Consider the following 20,232-nt stretch of genomic DNA (forward strand, 5'->3'; position numbering starts at 1 on the left):
CGTTTTCAAAGTTACTGGTCACTGTAAATTACCTGCTCCCCACCAACAAGTCACAAAATGGAGGTTGACTGTTTGACAAGTTGGAAAAGACAAAAACAGATATTGTATTTTTGCCATTCCCCCCCCTCTTCCTCAACGCACTTTTTACACGCTTTCCTCTGCGGCCCTATAAAAGTTATTCACATAAAACGACCAGGAAATATTTGACTGTTCACAGCTCATAGACATAAAGCCAACACATAAAGTGGCTGGGAACCTGTGCTCATTTTTCCTGTCCATGATGGCTGCCAAGTGATCCCTTGATGGTGGACAATGTCCACAGTCGACATTCTGTGTAAAAATACAGTTAACACATCACATTTTTAAAAAAAAACAATAAGCCCATTTTAAAGCCTTTTTTGTGGCCACTACAGTGGCCAGCACATGATGAGAGCATAACAGCAGGGGTCGATGGGAGAAAGGGACCATATGGCCACTATTTCATCCCTTTTTGTACATTTTTGGGTCACCAGAAAAGCAAGGCCGGACAAGAGAAAAAGCACAAAATGTTAACATTTTATTTACAAAGTTGTTTTTTTTGTCATACAGAAAGTAAAAATGTAGCTACAACCTTGATTTGTGCAACAGGCGGCCACACTAAAAATCATGGCTCGCTGGTTGCACAGCTGCTATAGCAATAATTTTATTGGGAAAAATAAGGAACAGAAAAAAAAAAAAGACAAAATGAGAAATAATAAACCCAACAACAAAAAATAATTCTTCCAACGAAATATTAAAAGCACAGACCCAAAACTAGATACCAGTCCCAAAGTCCTCACACGGGAATACATAAAGAGGGATCGACAGTGAAATTGTGGAATGCTGAGTGCTGGGCTGCCTGAGAACCTCGGGGGCCGTGGGGTGGGTGAGGTGGAGGGTGTTGGGTGGCTCTCAGTTCCTTGGGGTGGGGGGAGAAAAAAAGAGGGAGGGCAGCTCCACTTGGCCCACCCATCCGGTACAGTCTTGCCCCATAAAAAGAGCTCAGAGCTGGGGGGGGGGGGGAGATAGACGTGGATTACAAAGCGAGTCGTAGGAGGGCGGACGTTCGGGTTTGTGGGGGAGGAAGGGTAACTCGGTAGGCTCTCGTTTTCAGTTTTGCTCTTAATCGTCGTCTTCATCATCGTCGTCGTCGTCGTCATCCTCTGGGTCTCGCTTTCTCTTCTCGCCTTTGCCAGCTTCTGCTTCTGGGGGCAAAGAGGAAATCTGTGTCATGTGGTGTGTCAGGGGTGCCAAGACGACAAAACTTCAATTTAAGGAAAAACGGTGAATATGAAAAAGGAATATTCCATCTGCAGGCATCAAAGCAACAACCCAACACCCTCAACGCCCTCAAGTCAAGTCAGAATCACAATATGCAAGATTCCCACAATCTATATATAGTATAGTCTTTATGTTTAACATTTCTTAGAAATAACTCAGCTGTTTAACATTAATTTAGTGTATATCTACTAAAAATAGACCTCCTAGTTCTCATGCTTTAATTATTTCAGAGAAAGAAAAACGTGTATTCATGAGCACATTCAAAAAGAAAAATAATAGGGACACACGGTATGTATTTATAGGATCTTAAAAATAATGATATAATAATAATTTTTAAAAAGATAATAAATAGAGCTTGTATACGAAGCAAGATTGCTTTTATTGACAGGTGTAGCATCTACACACTCAAAAACAACAGGTGATGTTTTGCCCTTTTCAAGTCTGGTATGCAATTCTCCAATGAACATACAAAAGAAGAGGAGGGAGAAGAACAACTGCAGCACACTGGTGTAAAAAAACAAAAACAAAACATGATGCAATATGCAATATAGGGGCTAAGATAGGAGGGAGAAAGTCTACAAAGTTGTAACACATCAAATCTCATTGCTATGGACAATTGAATCATCCACGTTAGCTCACTACATCTAGATGGTGCTCTGAGGCGCCCTGGCTGAGAATGGCTGCTCTGGTGTACTCTCAGGAAGTGTGGGCAGTGTTTAAGAATGGACACTATCAAGTTTTGCTGCCCCTACATGTTATAATGTTACATGATCAGCAGCTCAAAATAAACAGTGTCAGATATGTATCTTCATTATTGACATTTTTCAGGATTTAACTGGCCCTTCTCTCCAATTTAACACTACAACCATGTCAACTTTAACATTCTTATTTCATTTTTGACTGATCAAGTACAATTATCTTATTCCAGTTATATTATTATTAGTCGATGATGTAATCAGTGTAGCGGGCACTTGATAAGTCACTGTGAACTTTTTTAACTCTCCTGCATGAAGCTTCCTCTGTAAACAAAGCCACCACCAGGTGTCATATTATTCCTGATATCGACTTTGAATTACCAAGTTCACCATGACACCATTAAATGTACATGTACTCAACTCTTTGTACACAATTTACTAATACCTGCAGCTTGTGTACAAATAAATGTTAAATCTAAAGGCTATTATACCTTCTGGGTCATACTGCCTTGACATTAATGGCAAAACTGCTTAGTGTCCAACTGCAATTTTAGTACATTTGACTACTGACCTTTGACCACCCACACACACATTACTACATAATAACACAAGGGCAATATGATAGTATGTACTGTATAAAATCATTTTTGCACTGTCACTCTCAATAGGTCTGAATACCCACTAACAGAAATATGGTTTATATGATTTCGGACTTAAATTTTGAGCGGCAACTGCACAAAACACTTTGAGTTAGTAAAATGTATTTTTATTCATTTGGTTTGCCATCAATGCCATTCTTTCCTTGTACTGTTACATGAAAAAGGAGCGTTGTATATATGTTGAAATATGTTGATTTTTAGTTGAAGTGATTTTGATATGTGAAGGGGCATTTTAAAACAAAGGTAGTGTTACATACCGTCGTCGTCATCATCGTCATCGTCATCCTCTTCATCCACTTCCCCATCCTGACCGAAGTCTTCCTCCTTGGTCAACAAAAATTTACAAGTTAAAACAAAAACGATACATCTGAGCACTTTGTACGAAATGTTTGTTCAAATAATCCCCGTCAAGCTTTTATCTTTGTTACCTCGTCTTCTCCGCTGACCTCGTCGTCATCCTCTTCTCCTTCTACCTCCTCCTCATCTTCCTCATCATCCTCTTCCTCATCAAAGTCCTCCTCCTCTCCGTCCTCGTCTTCCTCCTCCTCTCCTTCTGCAATACAGAAAAACCCCAACAACGATCGGTAAACCACAAACTACTTATAAACGTCATTTTTAAAGAGAGAGAGACAACAATTTAAATTGTGTTGAATCAAAGACCAGGCAGGCAGCAGTCATGAGGGCGGCTATTGTGAATTTAAAGGATAGCGTTACAGCAGCAAGACCGGGAAGCCATCTAAGAGATACTGGGAGAACTTCTTACCTTCATCTTCATCATCATCTACACCGTCTCCGTCCACCTCTCCGTCAGAGTCAGAGGCTTCCCTGTCCTCCATGTCATAACCATCCAGGTAGGTGAGCTGGGGCAACAGCTTGAACACACTCTCTCTGTAGTCGTTCAGGTTTGTCACTTCACAGTTGAACAGGTCCAAACTCTTCAGGTTATCCAGCTTTTTCTGTTGATCAGATCAGGTAATCATCAATTAATCTGCTGATTATTTTCGTAATTACTCTTTCAATCAAAAAAAAACATTTCCCAGTACACAAAGTGACACCTTCAAATTTTATCTTTTATCGGACCAACATCCAAAACCCAAAGATCATTACAAATTACGCAGAAAAGCAGCAACTCTGTACACACAAGAAGCTGGAACCAGCAAATATGTAACATTATTGCTGGAAAAAATGAATGAAATGAATAATTGGTTATCAAAATAGTTAGAGGTTGTTTTTCAAATAGTTCTCGAAAATCAGTGCGAGTGAGTATTAATCACATGTGTTATTGATAAAGAGGGTTGGTTCCAGTAAATAATTCAGTGTAACAACAAAAAGTTTGAATTATTGATGTCCAAATAAACAGAAAACAGGGCTTAAAATTAAAAACGTGTATGCTGCTTTTAAGCTGGGATTTGAGAACAGTTAATGAACTGCAATCAGTCTAGGGATGTTAATGATTAATCATTAAGCTATTGATCATCGATAAGAGTTTGATGTACAAATGGAATGCAGACGGGCACAAATACATCAAAACATATTTGGTTACAGATGACAAATTCTCGCTTATCAAATATATCAAAATAAAATACAAACTACTGGAATGGGAAAGTGTATTAAAATACACAATTTGTCATTTAAAAAATACAAAAGAACATTATATACAAACTGATGTTTTTACCGATTTTTACCTACAAATGGGTTGAATTTTGTTGAACCAGTTGTTGAATAGCAATTAGTCATCATTTGTATTATCTAGGTTAATATCTAAGGAACTTGGTATTCACTTCATCTGTTCTTTTAACTCCTAATGGTGCCTCCTATAGATCAATACAATGGTAAAACAGTTCTCTAATGGGAAAATATCCACCATATTTCATAAATTATCAATGATGAACCAATGATTGATCAAGTCAGCAGACTATCAGTTAAAGAAATTGCTACTAATCAGTTTGACATGAATACAGCTGCATTCATAACAACGGTTTGTATGGATATTCAAAATTCTTGTCTACTCATAGTAAAGTTTGCATTAACATAAAACAAGATATGGCAACACAAAGCACAATGCATGTGGCATCCTCAGACTAAATATACACATTGTGTAGGCATGCAAATAGTTGTGCATGCCGAGTGCGCACGTGAGTTGAATCATACCAATGGTTCCAATGTGCTGATGTCTTTCAATTTGTTGCCACTCAGGTTTAGATGTGTGAGGTTGGGTAGTTTCTCTGCTAAAACATCAAGGCCGCCGCTGATTCTGTTGTCACTCAACTCCAGCTGAAAGACAGAAGAGGGAAAACGTTATTCCAGCTGACACCGCTGTCCCTTTTCAGCTTTTACATGGAAGTATGAAATGTCACTTTTACCTTTTTGAGTTTTCCTAGTTTAGGCAGGTTGGAGACTGAGATTAAGCCAACATTTATCAAACTGAGGAACTCCAGGTTGACGAACTCAGCTGTGAGGCCTTCGATTTTTCCTTCGCTTGATCGACAATTGTCGAGGACAAGTTCTCGTACCTGAAATACATTTAAAATATATATTATACCTCATAAAATCACCACTGTTTTGTGCACTGGGCGGAACTATCTCATTATTGATCCATAATTACAATTTTATATAACACAAACAAAATGTAATATTATAATTATATTTTAAAGAGTGTAAAAAAAATGTGAAACAAAATTATGTTTATTGCTTGTCAACTTAAACATCTTGAAAACACGCATTGAAACAACACCACCATGGCGTGTTAAATGGGGGTGGGGTGGGTGCAGTTGTTCGGCAAAATGGCCTTTTTTACTTTGTGTAAAATAATCAAAAGGCGTTTTGTAGATGGTGTTAAATATTAGAAAAACAAGTCGCCTGAAGGCGGAGTTACTTTCAGTCAGTTAAAGCCAACACTGGTTGCGCAAATCGGTGTTGGACAAAAAAAATTTTAAAAAAAAACGTTGCAAAAAAAGTTGTTGCCAAACGTCAAAGATCACGATTTCTCAAGTAAAACAGCTCAATGGACACCTCGTCCCCGTCTAAAAACACTTTGAGTCGCTGTGTGCTTCACTTGTTCGGCCACGAAGATTAATGAATCGATTCGTTTGGATCGAGGAAGAGCAAAAGCGGCAGCTTCCCATGGCCTGCTGATGCAGTCACTAATGACAAATGCAATGATTTTTGTGAGCTAGCTTGCTACACGCTAGCCATTGCCCCTTTTAAACGCTGCCGTGCAGTAGAGGAGCAGCTACAGAGGTCTGTCTGCCCGCCATTAGCCAACCCAACAGCAACGGAAAGGATTGCGAATACACCCTTAGAAAAGATTTTCTTTTTTCCGTATAACCAGCTTTCATTGGGGAAGTGGAATATTCTTTTGTCGTCGAGCGAACGACCGATATTGCCAGTTTGTTACAGGGGTTACTGCATCGTTTTCAGGTCGAAGTGGCGAAGGAAATATATTGAGAACGGAAATTTAGTAAAAACAAAGATGGAGACAGTTCCTTTCTCCCAGAGCTTCAAAGACGACAGAATGACAACATGGCGATTCCTGAGATACAGTATGCAGTTCTCTGAACACTTCAATGGCAAAAAAGTGCTGCTTAGAAAGAGTAATTATCGTGGCTTACACATAACCTTTGTCATTTTTCGATGTTTCATTAGTTTTATTTCGTGCATGAGTCGAAGGGGGGAAACGCCGACCGTCGAGTTTTGGGCTGCCCACGCATGAAGCGCGGTGCACCGGATCTCCCGTGTCATTCAGGCAGCAGGCTGGCTCGGTTGATGAAGCCGGCTAACAAATCGATCCGTTTAGTTGCAAACGATGTCAAGTTTGATGACAACGACGGGAAGAAACGCACGCTGTTGTTATATGTTTTAAGTTTACAACCGTGGTGTATATTTTTTTAGTTGTCTTTGAGCAGTGTAGCGATGGGGGTAATATGGCGGGAACAAAAATACTAAGTTAGGTAGCCTGCTGTCTAATTCTGACTGGGAAATCATCCGACCAGCAGACTTCATTAAATAAGTATGCAATGTTTAGACGGGCACATGCAACGATATGGAAAAAGGGGGGCTTTACAGTCGCTGCTGTACTAAGTGTGCAAGCTATTTTAAGGGGGGGAATAAACCGCTGCACACTCCCTTTAAAAAAAAAAAAACCTAACAACTTACAAATCGCAACAGCTTTAAACGTGGCTTCAGACAAAGCACCATTACAGGGACAGTTGGCTTTTTTGGGGGGGTGTTGTTTGAGTAGACATCAACCGGCTGAGCTCACGGTGAAATGGTCAAGGTATGGATGACTCGTGAATCAAGTGACTGTTTTTTTTTTGTTGTCGCTGCTGAATCTAGCCGTTTGATATTAACGTACTCTAACTGAAATTTCAAGACATAACTCGTGATCGGGCCCCAGTTTAACTACACGTTTCTTTTTGTAGCAAAACTCTTTGTTTTGTTTTTCTTGCACGAACGCATCGGAGTTGTAAAAAGGAGCATTTGTAATACCAAAAAAAAAAAAAAAAAAAAAAAAAAGCGCCCCATTTTAGCAGTTATGCTAGCAGCAAACATGGCTTCCCGAGGACTGTATTAAAATATACCACTATGTGAATGCCAAAACGCGGCGCAGGAGGGAAAAATGTCCTCATCTACCAGCGTAAAAAGAAGTTTACTAATTGTGCTACCACGGTGGAGTCGAGCTGGATCGTGTGTGCACCGCTGACCAAGGAGGCTGCGAAACGGTTAAAGCACTGCAATAATGCCAGCAAGCTGAGGAATCGCCGTTTCAAAGTAACGATTGAATATAGCTTTTCTCGTCTCGTTGCCCCCATACGCCCAATCCCGAGCAGTATAAAGGATTAAGCGTGTTGTGCGAGTGTTTTTTCCGCCCTATTATAAACGAGAAACATAATCTAAAAGCCCATGTGGTCACCATTACGTTAGCCACACAGGTCACTCGGCAAAGCAAAAAAAGTAGCAGGCAGGCTAGCAAAAGGCTAGCCCAGAAAACTAAAGGGCTGGTTTTAAAAAAGCACGACTCACATCAGACGGTGTCCTGTTTCTTAGCTCCAAGTGGATCCTCTTTTTCATGTCCATCTTGCCCTATGAAAGTTAAACTTTTCTCTCTTGGGTTTTGGTGGGATCTTCAGTCCAAAGGCAGAGATGCCCTAATGGAGGGAGAATATAGGACTGTATAATGAACTGAGCCAAACGCTAAGTTAGTCGGAGAGAGGAGAAACCATGGAGGGAAACGGGACTGAAACAAAATATATGCTCAACAGCGCCATCTGCGTCCAGAACCGCCCATCGCCTCCACAAAGGCATTGCAGTCACAAAACATGACGCTGCCCCGAAACGGTGCTATGGTGCAATTTATTTCTGCAAAGGAAACTACTGTACGATGTATGTAGTGAAGACGAGGAGGCTTTTTGTACGTGAAGCCACTGTTATTAAAATAAAAGTGTGCAGAACACGTGTTTTTTACAGTTTACCCCCCAAAAAATAGCACTCAACCAATTAGACGTCGATAAAATAGGTCATATGGTTTTACTTTTGTTTATCTGCTTAACTTAATAAAGTTTCATAGCTTTTAAAAACGTGCCCACGTTTGACGTCGCATTGGCAATCGTTTCACATCAAGCGTGAAAGTAAGGCAACTATCTAACATAACAAGGAAATCCTGTTTTTTTTTGTTTTTTTTTAGTTTGTAATGTTGCTCAAACCTGTTGCCACCTAAAGCTAAAAAAAAAAAAAAAACAAAACCCAAACCTCTCCTTTTTTACATTGTAATTGTATCCCAGTCAATTAAAATGCCGAATTTTGTATTTTTGTGATCAATAAACTGCACAATGGATAAACAAAAAAATGTGTTGTAGTTTTTGGCTCTTCAGTGTCACTTTATTTTAACCGTTTTTTTTTTTTCCTTTGGACACATTGCAAGAAAGGAGGGGTGTGTTAGGTTTGCAGTAAAGAGAGCATTGTATATGCATATGGAGGGTATGGCAACCCCCTCTAACCCCACCCCCCTGTACTTCCTGAGACGCCTCAGCCTCCAAGAGAGAGGTCTGCTCAGTATGAATGGTCGATTTCTGCAAATTGACACATGAAATCAGCAATAATGCTCTGTATTTTTCTTCACATGAGAGGTTTTTCATGTTCAGTTCAGTAGTATAGTAAAGAGTTAACAAATGAACAGAGTATATAGGCTGTAATGCTTTATGTACACCATTCAAGGCACATTATTCAAATAGTCTCTCTGGCCTTGTGTGTTTAATATATATATGTGCATATAAAGGGTTATTAAGCCTGTGATTGGTAGTTGAAAAGACACACCAGAAGATGGCACTGTAATATCTGCTTTGACATTCCTCAAACTTGAGTTTCATTGTGCAACAGTAGGGTGTGTGTCGGTGTGAGCGACAGACAGCCTGTTATGCTTCTGGCTCTAACAGTAAGATAGAACAGATAGTAGTCTGTCATGTTGACCCTCCAGGTAGTTTGAATGAGTGTGTCAGTTTCTTCGTTTAACAACAGGACATCTAACTAGAGCTGCAATGATTAAATGATTAGCTATCCACAACTTGGTTTATTGCCATATTAGTGGTTGATTCATTGTTTTTCTCCCGCTATTTTTTTCAAAGAAAATACTCTGATTACAACATCTTGAATGTAAATATGTTCTGTCCTGTCTTATATCTTTGGGTTGCGGTGAATGGTAATTTTTCACCATTTTCTAACATTTTATAGACCAAACAACAAATCAGTTAATTGGGAAAACAATCAACAGTTTAATCTAAAATGAACGTGATCATTAGTGTGAGCCCCTCATCTAACAGTGGGACAGTTCGATCATTTCAGTCAGTGTGTCCCAGAGAGCATGAGGTTTTTGAAATGACAAAACAGGTAAAGCTGCATGTTTCCCACCCATAAATCCATCCGTAAAGAATGTCCTACATACATGAACCAGACGGCAATTTACACTTGATGCAGAGCTTTTTCTGAGAAAGTGTGTGCGAACTGCTAGAAGCTCCTTCAATACAGATGTGAGTGAACTCAACCAAAAGACCCTCAAAATTTCCCCTACAGAGCTGGAGGCAATTGGCAGTTGAGTGTTATTTACTCTGTTGGACAGCTTCTCTCTCTGAGTGGCTGAAACGCACACATCGGGGCTCAATGTGCTGCGAGAAGATTGAGAACACACCCCACCACAGCAGCTCTCCATCTGTGAGATAAGATGGGTATGCCCCTGCTATTAGAGGGCAGGATTTCTTGCTGCGTCTGATGGCGTTTCAACATCGTAATCTATGTCTTTACATTGTATTTGTTAGAAAGAAGACATATTTAGCTTTTTTTGTTGCTGTTGTTTTACTGTTTATTGATGATTATTATTTATGTTGACAGGAACCCTAGCACTTTGGAATACTGACCTATATATATCATATTCATATCTTCATTTAGGGTTGTGTGCCTTACATTAACACTGAATAGATCACTTGTATACTTAATTCTAATTCTAGATCAGTAATCGTGTTTATTCTGTTACAGAACAAACTAGACTGGCATTCAGTAGAGCGCATACCTCCCCCTAGGCCAGACAGTTCCCTGAAATTCAATCAAGCCTGATCAAATATCAAAATATAACAACCTATTTAAATCCTCAAGATCCCAATTTTTATTTGGATACACCTAAATTATAAAAAAAATGTAAAAAAAAAAAAAAAAAGAAAGAAAGAAAAAAAAGAAAACAACAAAAAAACAAACAAACCAAACCAAACCAAAAAGTAGTGCTAAAAAAACGTGATCTGTCCCTATGCAATATGTAATGTAACTAAAATTATTATTAGAAAAGTGAAGAAATAACAGTTTTGACTGCTCATGAAAGACATCCCTTCGTTGTGTTGCAGAAACAGTTAGACAGCTAACCAGCTAGCCTCTTTATATCGCAGTAGGTTATAGTCAGATGTTGAACACCAACACTCCCATTGTGCTCTGAGCTAATTAGTTAATGCCTGCGCTGCCTGGCTAGCTGAGCCAAGTAACCTGCTGTTCTCTATTTGTTATATTATAAAATCGACAGGCGACCAGTTCTTACCCATCGCATCTTTGGTAGGGTCTATACTAGGCCGAGACCCGTCCTCCATTAAAGTCTGGTGGAAGTCTGCTCCGGAGTTTTTGTGTAATCCTGCTGACAAACCAACCAACCAGCAAAGGGCAACAAACACGCTGAAAGGTGTGAAAACACAACATCCATGGCGGAAGTAGTGACAGTTGATGATGATATTTACAGGCAATGCTGCAAGAAAACATGCTCTCATACTGTAAACCATTATATTGCACACTGGTGCTAAACTACAAAAAAGCAAGCTTAAGAAGTAGCTCATTGATGCTTTGAGAATATTATTTAACAGACCTCTATATCATAGTGCGAGTGAAGTGTTCGTGGCTGCTGGCATTCCAGGCTGTTTTAAGAAAACTTGTGAAACAAAGTAATCCACAGTCCAGCAGCATTAATCAGAATCAGAATCAGAATCAGAATTCCTTTATTAGTCCCGCAGACGGGGAGATTTGTGCGTCACAGAATAAACAACTGATACAAATCGTCCACAGGCTTGTACAGGGAACCAAGAGAGACAGGGACGCTCTCATTCCTCATGACATGTTACAATCTGCTCACATCTGATTGATACATTCAAATTGCTATGAATAGTTAGAAGGATCCACTTTATTGTCTCGAAAAAATTAGATAATGTTGGTTTTATCAAACACGAGGTTTAGCACTCCATGCTACCAATCCTGGTGTTGGAGACACTGATTACACAGATACCTCTTTGTAAGACACTCATGTACACTTTCTTCCTCTTTTAAACTATGATCTGCTTTTTGCATGTAATCTATTCAATCGATGGCTTGTCCTCTCCTGGACCCTGAGTCTGTAATAAAGTTTGTACTCAGGTTTGCCATTGCTAAGCAACAGCAGTATTTTAGCTTTCACTGTCAGCCTGTAGCACGCAAATTAAAAAAAGAAAAAAACCCTTCTTGATTAAACATTTGGTCACCAGTTACATAAAACAGCATTTTCACACATGATCTTTGAGTCTATTAACCCACTTATACATGTATTTCCTCCTTTACCACATTTACTGTACATGTTTCCTCCCTGTCACACACAACTTACTCCAGTCGCTTCTCCCTCTCTCTCTCTCTCTCTCTCTCTGAGTGCCATGCCAACTCCTCCAGCTTTACAAATATGATAAGAGCAAAAGCTGCAAGAACTCTTCCAGCACTATGGTAATGGTTAACCAGATAATTCACTTAGGGGTGGGAATAGAAAAACAGTCAGACGTTATTCCGTCCTCTGTGCTGTGCTCGCCCCGCCGTCAATGACTTGAATTCATTCATAGCAGGAGTCAGAAATGGAGGCGACGTTGCAACAAGAGAAACAGGAGTCGGAATATGTGAATCCAAACGAGGACAAAGGTTAACTTTTAATGTTTCTTCTCTTCTTTTGAAAGCAGCCACTTCAGTGTTTTCGACTCAAGAATGTTGAGTGAGCTAGCTATTCATTTGCATACAGTGTGGTGTCTTAAGGTCAACTCATGCAGGAATATTTCAATCATCATCTGAGCTGTGTAATAACAAATAAGAGGCAAGTCTTAGTCGTCAATGTGTAATTATATTTCAAGTCTTATGGAAAGGTTTCTGTCAAAGAGTTGCCAGGGCGTATCCGTCTTAAACCACATCTTAATACGCCATCAGTCGCTCACATTTGCCTGTCATGCGTGAATAAAATGCTGCTCTGCATTTCCTTGATTTCATGCTGCTCTTGTTAAGATAGTTTCTTCTGAACGGGTATCTGTTTTATAGGTGGGATCGGCCGACGACTGAGGGACAGGGATCTTCTCAGGAAGAGAAAGGCTGAAGCAGAGGAGAAGGAGACTAACCAGTGGGTTTTGGGGTAAATTTTTATAGAAGAGCACAGTCAATGTTAGTGCAGTGACCTACATTTACAGCTATGATCAGTTTGTGTTACCATCAGAGACGATTTCTACAAATTCAGCTCAGACAGCAAATAATTGGTCTGATGCAATGGAGAGAGAATGGAAGATTTTGGCATTATAAAAACCCACTGCACTGGACAATGTGAAAACATTATCAGCTGCTTATCACTCGGCTTTATATTGAATATGGAGCAAGAGGAAACCAAAGGTTGCTCTGGTGTTTCTATTGACGCCCCAGATCCAGGTCAAGGACTTTGTACTATTAGCTTTGCAGGAGTATCACAAAGAGCTAATATCAATGTCCACTGTTGTTGTGGTTGATTGCAATTGTTGTACTCGTTCAGGGTGGAGAGCCAGAGGAAAAGACCGAGGGCTGCAGGGGACAAGAGTGGAGCAAAGAGGAGAGGGAGGCCCAGGAAGAATGAACCCGCGCTGGAGTTATCTGTCACGCAGGAGGAGGCAGCAGCGCCTGAGGAAGCTCCTGCGGTAGTGGTGGTGTCTGAACCCGCTGAGGTCATCCCCGATCAAACAACAGCTGCTATGGAAGCGCCACCAGTCCCTGTCCTCGCTGCCCCTGCTCCTCAGCCAGTGTTTGGGTCCCTCCAAAACCCCCTCTTCTCCCCAGCTCCGTTCATCTCGACCCCTGCTCTCTTTTCACCCTCAGTTCCTGCTCCTGCTCCCGCCAAAGATCTAGATAGGGCTCCAATCCCTCTCCAAGACTTAGCTCCAGCTCCAGCTCCGGATGATGTTCCAGTCCGCACCTCAACCCAAGCCCCTGATCCAGCTGCAGCTCCTGCTCCTCCCACAGCTCCTAGCCAGGTGGGGGCTCTCTATGTAGCGGCACAAGGCAGGGAGGCTCCTAACCAGGTCCTGATTGAGGACGTGGGCCCGGACGAGGATGAAGACATCCCTCCATCTCAAGACAAAAGAGTGGACGAAGGTAAAAAAAGAGGACATTTGGACTTTTTGGAAATGTTGAAACATGAACCTTAATTTTGACTGTTTCCTCTCTGTCTGTGTTTTTTTAGATCTGAATGGGACACCCTTGATCAACTTACCTGAACAAAACAAAATGTTCTCAGTTCCCACCTTGTCCTCGACGCCTCCTACGCAAGAATATCTCCCAGGAAACTCATACTAATTTTCTAAAACACACATTCAGATACCTCTGTGGTTCACAAACAGAGAAACCAGATGGCATCCTTTTGGGTCACAGTTTGCGTCATCTGAGTATTATTCTGGTTAGTGTGCAGCCCGTCGGACGAAGAGAACAAACATTTTGAGCATCTGCATCGCTTATTTGTCAAACTTATTAATTCAAACCAAACCTTTATGCTTATTTATTCTGGTTTGTGCTTCAGGACGAAGCTCATGAATTCTGTTTTGTATTTTACACTCAGCAAACAGCAAATTTTGCCTGCTTTTATTTAAAAGTAAATGGTATTAATCAATGGTAATTATGTATCTGTAATTGTGGATTTATTTGATTCAATTTTGTAAAAGTTGTTTTTTCACTGAATAAAGAACACAGCTTATAATCACCTGACTGTGGTCATTATTACCTGTGTCGCCAGCAGACTAACAATGTAAATGAACTTTTATCCTTCTATTTACTATTGTTACTACTACAAATTGTTGATTCTGCTGGTGTTTTTGTACAGGCTCTAAAGAGACATACATTTATTCTATGCTTCAATTGTATAGTTTTTGAAGATCTATCTGCCTTTGTAACATCAAGTGTGATGTTTTTTCTCTCTTAGATTTAATTAAAATTAGCAGAAACGATGAAGACAAATTTGTTATCAATTATTACCTATTTCAGTTTCACTGATATTATCTACATTGTATTTATAGTGTCATATGAGCCACATGTCTTTACATTTTTACATTTCAGTAGTTGTCACATATCATAGTTTAATGCACATATGTTTGTTCTATATTTTTACATTCTCTTATTTCTTATTGTCTATTCTATATGTTACAGTTTGCTATGGTTGTATTTCCATGTAAGCAAAATAATGTCTTTTACATTCTAAGTATTTTACATTATGAAACACGACTACAATAGATACAGCGACGCACTGTTTGAGTAATTAAAATGACTGCACTGAAAATTAAAATTGGCACTCAATCATAGCGTGCATACCTCTGGTAAGGCCCAGTCGTCCCCTTTAATTAAATTAAGCGTAATCCAATATCAGACTCTACAGCCCTTTATCACTCTAACAGTTAAACCATCCATAACTAACATGAATGTTTTAACAATAATGTTTTGTGGCCTAAGAAACTTCCCATAACTTTCCATCAGCTTGGGGGCAAATAGATTATGACTGAATTGTCATTTTTGGGTGAACTTCTTTTTTCATTTTGTACCTGGGAAGTAGTGTCAATTGAAACCCCATTCACCCATACTATCACCTGTAACTATGCATTGTATTCAGACATGTGACTCAAGTCATTATTTTCTTGGGCAAGTCAAGTCAGCTCAGGCCACAGTTTGTGTCATGTGTCAAGTCGAGTCCAGTCCTGAGTTAAAGCGAGGGTGTCACGACCTGTTTAATAATGATATCACTGGCCACTTTATGCAACTGGTTCAAAAGGAGAGACGTTGAATTGTACTTGTATATTCTAACCGATAATCAGTGAAATTTGATAATGATAATTTTATTAAGGCATATTCATTTCTTCGTTTCTTTAGTAAAATAATATCATTTATTAGAAATAGAATTTATTAGAAATACTGACACTACAAATAATAAATAAATCAAATAAATGAATAAATAAATGGAAACTGAACTCAATCAAATGAACACAGATAAGCCATTCAAGTCATCATATCGAGTCCAAGTCATTCATTTTCCAGTCCACACCTCTGATTGTATGACACTATTTCATATGATCTTATATTTTGCATGTAAAATTCAAATCTGTTGAGTTAAGTTTTTCAGATAAATGAAACAGATTAGAGTAACAGTACCAAAGGTAATTGCACATTACTTACATTCCTCCACTGACTTTACATTGTTGGGTTTGCATTGATAAATAAAGCTTTATCGAAATAAAAAATAAAAAAGTAAACGTCACTCCTGACTGCCCTCTGCTGGCCCGCAATGTTACTGCAACTCCACCAGTGTCTTCAGTAATATTCACGCGTAATTCATTCGTGTTAGCTCCTTGTAGTGTTTTCTGATTATATTACCTTTTAAATTGAACATTATGGGGGATGTGACAAATCAACATGAGGCCACGCTGCTCAGGTGGTTCGTCTGTAGTCACGTGGAGCACTCAACAACAGGAAGTGTGACGTCTGCTTCCGCCATCGAGGATCTCGCCCCACATGTGAGATCTGCGTGGGGTTTGTTTGTGTCCAGCAGCGAGCTGAAAGTTGGCCGACTGAGACGTGTCTGTCCTTTGTGTCCTCCTGTACACGATGAGTCCTGCGTGTGACTGCTGCGGCGAGCACGTCAATAAGCTGAATCAGCAGGTTTCTGTGATGAGGAAGGAAATCAAGAACCTGAGGTACGTTCACAGGAGAAGGTATGGATGCACCATACACATCTGGAGCAGTTCGTCCCTTTAGATATGGTGCTGATCAGTAAATGTTGAGTGTTTTCCTCTTCTTCAGAGGCGCCACCAATATGTAAAGCTGCTGTTTAAGTTCTTTTGTCATGGTGTGTTTACTTGTCTGCCCCTCTCTGACAGGCAGATGTTGGACAGTGCAGCCAGAGCTCATCGCAAACACATGATATCCATTCAGGCCGCTGTGTCAAAGGTTGGACTCTGTGAACCTGCTAGAGGCCAGACACCACCACCATCATCACAGGCTGCATTAGAGAAAGGTAATCATCATTTGTACAATTATCAAGTCAACCCACTGGTACTAAAAATAAAGACATTTCTGTACAGGACTACCCGAGAACATCTAAAGTACATCCTGCTATTAATACTCAGTGTTGTTGGACTTCATGTCCCTTCATCACATAAGACAAGGTTGAACTTTAATCATTCCATTTGAGTCTAAGGTTACATTTAGAGATGTTGTGATGCCATTTTTCCCTTCCCTCATACATGAACCCCACATATGGGCAGATACCAAGCAAGATCCTATACCAGTGAGTTACAGCTGAATGTACTAATTTTAGTTGCTTGCTGTTTAGGGATATTGGCCACCTGTGTAACAGATCTGTTGGTTACACATATTTGTTTGGGATGCTCCTTGGAAATAGCAGCGTTCTTTTGTTTTTTAAAAGAATAAACTGTGTTTTACCAGATGGGTGCACTCGTTGTTACAGATCCCTGCATCAGAAGCATGTCCAGAACATCACTAGTAGTGACATCTTCAAATATACTTGTTCTGTCTGACCAACAATCCAAAATCTAAAGATATTGAATGTACACGATCAGAGAAAACAAAAACAAATAAAATCTTTGACTATGCATAATTCCAGGAAACATCCAGACGGTCCCGATTGGTTACATCAGTTCCTGTTTCTCGGTGAAGAACGGGACCCCCAGACAGCCCACCATCTGTGGCCCCTCCAGGGCAGAACTGCGCATCCAACAGAGTGTCTTCAACAACCCTGAGCACGCTCTGGTGGGCCTGGAGCACTACTCCCACGTCTGGTAGGTCATGACGGTCCTCTTCTTGATTCAGGATCAAAATTACCCAAAATCTTAGCAGAAACTGTTATTGTTGGTTTCTAAGATGATGATGATAACACTGCACTGTTTGAGACACAGCACCCCGCCTGTATCTTTCAAAATTGATTTTTAAGGTCTTTTACTTGTAAAGCTTTAAATGAACTTGACTCTCCTAACTTGAAGCACTGTGGAGCTCAGTGCCACTGCATTTGAGAATCTCTCACAATGTTTTTAAGAGCAAGTGAAAGACCTATCTTTTAATCAGGCTTTTTATTTGCAGTGATCTTAACGCAGTAGTTTCTAATGATTTGTTTTTACGTTATATTTATCCTTGGTATGTTTTGATGTAACATTATATTATGTCATTGTTGTAATCTCTGGCACGCACAGTTAAATCTACTGGTTTTAACTTTTTGCTGCATGTTTGTATTAAAAGCGCTTATATAAATAAACTTGAGTAAACTCGAAAGTGTTGAATTGCACTGAAGCTTGACTTGAAACTTGTTACAATGAGTTTTCATTGAGACATTTCAGTCAACAGTCCCCTCAGTACACTGTACACAAAGCACTGATTTCCCCCACTAGTCAAAAGCCGCCTATGCACACATAGACATTATGTATCAACTGTTCATGTCATCTGATTATTTCCTGTATTTGCCCTCTACAGGATCATCTTTCTCTTCCACAAAAATGGACACCTGAGTTACAAAGCCAAAGTGAAGCCTCCCAGACTGAACGGTCAGAGAGTCGGTGTGTACTCCACGCGCAGTCCGCACCGACCGAATGCTCTGGGCCTAACTCTAGCCAAACTTGATAAAATTGTAGGTGAGTGTCATTAACAAAATGTGACTAATTGTGTCTTTTTTAGGTCATGTGTACATAGATAGCTAAACATGTCGCCATGTTTACTACAAACCCCAATTCCAGTGAAGTTGGGACGTTGTGTAAAATGTAAATAAAAACAAAATACAATGATTTGCAATTCCTTTTCAACTTGTATTTAATTGAACACACTACAAGGATAAGATATTTAATGTTCAAACTAATAAACTTTATTGTTTTTGTGCAGATATTCACTCATTTTGAATTTGATGCCTGCAACAAGTGCAGTAGAATTGGGGTTTGTAATTGAGTATTGTTATATCTGAGTGTAGTTATATTTTCTAGAAGTTTTTATGTGACTCTGCTTGATAAAAGCAAATACATCCCCAACTTCATTTTCCAGGTGATACAGTACATCTGTCAGAAATTGACATGATTGCTGGAACCCCAGTCCTGGACATCAAACCTTACATCCCGGAGTACGACTCCCCAAACACCAGGATGGACATGGACTCAGAGCCTTGTGATTCAAACACAGACCAGCCAGGTGGAACCACTGTGTCACTAGATGAGTCAGCAGAGATGCTAAACCTCCAAAATGACTCTGAAACAGATGCTCAGTCAGACCTGAAAAGTGTCCTCGCAAGAGAAACGTCTGAAGCTGACTCACCTGGAGTCTGTGCTCAGTTTTCTCTCCCCAGACACCTCCACAATGTGCTGGAGGACGTCAAGACATATGTGACCCAAGGTGACCTTTTTCAGCCGAGGTGTGAGAGCAATGATCAGGTTTCAGACTCAACCAAAAGCAAACCGCAAGAGTCGTCGGTGGAGCGCCCTTGCTATGGAGAGGAGGCTTACAGCACCATCGCCGGCTGGATCACAGAGCCTCCTGTCGGCAGTCTGGAGGTTCGATTCACCCCTCAGGCTGAGAGGGAGCTGGCAGAATTCCTTCCAGCACACCGGTCAGGTAAGACAAGAGTTTCAATGTGCATTGTACTATAATGAATCCAGGGTGATGTTTTAGTTTTCTCCACAAGAGGGAGCTGTTGCGAAAGAGATGAATATGAAAATAGCTGCTCTACATGACCACAGGGCCCTCGGAGAGTGACAGACCCAGGTTCAAGTTCCTGCGCAGCCCAGAGGAGGCTGCAGCCGCCATCAGAGGGGTTCTGTCAGCAGACCCACGGTCAGTCTACAGGAGGACACGCTGCAGAGACAGACTCTTCTTCTTTACCCTGGACACAGCTGACATCACCTGCTGGTTTGGAAGAGGCTTTGCTGAAGTGCTGCAAGTCCGGCCTGTTGAGCAAAATATTGCCCCAACATGAGGAACCGTCTCATGCTCCGGAGGTGGAAGGACTCTTTCTTGTGTGCAAGGAAACAAAACGAGAAGCTGTCAAATGTTGTTTACCTAGACATTTCCAGTGTCTCTACAGGTGAATGTGAAAAAAATAGTCAGACATATTAAAAACCACATGTTTAAATATGCATAGATTACATAAAAGACTTTTGAAACAATGCTTCTTAATTTTTTGTCATTTTGTTTATGTGCTCTAGTAGTGGAAGCTATAATTGTTCCAAAAAACTACAGTATAAAAGACTTACCCATTAACAGCATACACCCTCATGATTTAAAAAGTTGTTTGCAAGTTAATCCAGAAAAACTTGATTGATCCCTGTGGGGGAAACGGTAACATACACAGATCCCCTACTGGGAGCAATACGACATTTCTGATTCTGCTAGTGTCGAGAAGTAAATCTCACAGTATAGTTTAGACAAAAGTTGTTTGTCTTTTCCACTTTCAATTATCTCTCTTAATTTGGTGAAAGTAACTGGCCCTCTATACACAGTGAGATTTAACCTGAATGGTTATGAATGAGTAGATTTTGGTGTTCATATTCATAAAGTATTAGTGGTAGATCTCCCTGTATCAAACAGTTGCTGTAAATGATTTTCCATCTGTTGCTTTACAGTGGTGTGTTTTTCAGTCTAACAGAGGAAGGGAGCAAGAGTGGATGGTTGGTGAATAAAGGACATTTTTAGAATGAAGCTGTTGTTGGATTGGGAAATGAGGCAACCTAAATGAACAGGAGGGTTAAATGTCAGAAAATCATTTGATGAGAGGAGTTAATGACATA

The 20,232-nt window shown here is 40.2% G+C and overlaps 3 protein-coding genes across 9 annotated transcripts; 2 read left to right on the plus strand and 1 right to left on the minus strand.

The window, feature by feature from the left end:
• Window positions 1-534: 534 nt before the first annotated feature.
• anp32b (acidic (leucine-rich) nuclear phosphoprotein 32 family, member B) lies at window positions 535-8,401 on the minus strand. 6 transcript variants are annotated; one of them, XM_037108549.1, is made up of 7 exons: window positions 7,318-7,628; window positions 5,017-5,166; window positions 4,805-4,927; window positions 3,417-3,609; window positions 3,082-3,206; window positions 2,911-2,977; window positions 535-1,220 (listed from the first exon to the last, which is right to left on the minus strand). In XM_037108549.1, the coding sequence occupies exons 1-7, from the start codon at window positions 7,462-7,464 to the stop codon at window positions 1,141-1,143; spliced, it is 885 nt and encodes a 294-aa protein (XP_036964444.1). In that variant the 5' UTR covers window positions 7,465-7,628; the 3' UTR covers window positions 535-1,140. The 6 variants fall into 6 exon arrangements, with proteins under 6 accessions (XP_036964444.1, XP_036964435.1, XP_036964466.1 ...); XM_037108540.1 differs by having other exon boundaries at window positions 535-1,223; window positions 7,318-7,621; XM_037108571.1 differs by lacking the exon at window positions 7,318-7,628 and adding an exon at window positions 6,809-7,039 and having other exon boundaries at window positions 535-1,223.
• A 3,529-nt stretch (window positions 8,402-11,930) lies between these two features.
• hemgn (hemogen) lies at window positions 11,931-14,171 on the plus strand. Of its 2 annotated transcripts, none has more exons than XM_037115925.1 (4): window positions 11,931-12,109; window positions 12,497-12,587; window positions 12,975-13,570; window positions 13,659-14,171. In XM_037115925.1, the coding sequence occupies exons 1-4, from the start codon at window positions 12,046-12,048 to the stop codon at window positions 13,769-13,771; spliced, it is 864 nt and encodes a 287-aa protein (XP_036971820.1). In that variant the 5' UTR covers window positions 11,931-12,045; the 3' UTR covers window positions 13,772-14,171. The 2 variants fall into 2 exon arrangements, with proteins under 2 accessions (XP_036971820.1, XP_036971828.1); XM_037115933.1 differs by having other exon boundaries at window positions 12,497-12,575.
• A 1,737-nt stretch (window positions 14,172-15,908) lies between these two features.
• Window positions 15,909-19,613, plus strand: trmo (tRNA methyltransferase O). The gene is made up of 6 exons (XM_037102943.1): window positions 15,909-16,149; window positions 16,333-16,469; window positions 17,079-17,253; window positions 17,939-18,096; window positions 18,497-19,060; window positions 19,186-19,613. Exons 1-6 carry the CDS (start codon window positions 16,061-16,063, stop codon window positions 19,419-19,421), a joined length of 1,359 nt encoding a protein of 452 aa, XP_036958838.1. The 5' UTR covers window positions 15,909-16,060; the 3' UTR covers window positions 19,422-19,613.
• Window positions 19,614-20,232: the final 619 nt, after the last annotated feature.

This window comes from Acanthopagrus latus, chromosome 1 (genome assembly GCF_904848185.1).
Source record: "Acanthopagrus latus isolate v.2019 chromosome 1, fAcaLat1.1, whole genome shotgun sequence".
NCBI lineage: Eukaryota > Metazoa > Chordata > Actinopteri > Spariformes > Sparidae > Acanthopagrus > Acanthopagrus latus.

Coding starts and splice junctions, on each gene's coding strand:
- hemgn (XM_037115925.1), top strand. CDS start 12,046: ATGGAGGCGACGTTGCAACAAGAGAAACAGGAGTCGGAATATGTGAAT. Junction 12,110..12,496: donor GAATCCAAACGAGGACAAAG/GTTAACTTTTAA, acceptor TCTGTTTTATAG/GTGGGATCGGCCGACGACTG. Junction 12,588..12,974: donor ACTAACCAGTGGGTTTTGGG/GTAAATTTTTAT, acceptor GTACTCGTTCAG/GGTGGAGAGCCAGAGGAAAA.
- trmo (XM_037102943.1), top strand. CDS start 16,061: ATGAGTCCTGCGTGTGACTGCTGCGGCGAGCACGTCAATAAGCTGAAT. Junction 17,254..17,938: donor GAGCACTACTCCCACGTCTG/GTAGGTCATGAC, acceptor TGCCCTCTACAG/GATCATCTTTCTCTTCCACA. Junction 18,097..18,496: donor CAAACTTGATAAAATTGTAG/GTGAGTGTCATT, acceptor TTCATTTTCCAG/GTGATACAGTACATCTGTCA.
- anp32b (XM_037108540.1), bottom strand. CDS start 7,464: ATGGGGGCAACGAGACGAGAAAAGCTATATTCAATCGTTACTTTGAAA. Junction 2,978..3,081: donor AGGTCAGCGGAGAAGACGAG/GTAACAAAGATA, acceptor TTGTTGACCAAG/GAGGAAGACTTCGGTCAGGA. Junction 1,224..2,910: donor TGACGATGATGACGACGACG/GTATGTAACACT, acceptor CTTTGCCCCCAG/AAGCAGAAGCTGGCAAAGGC.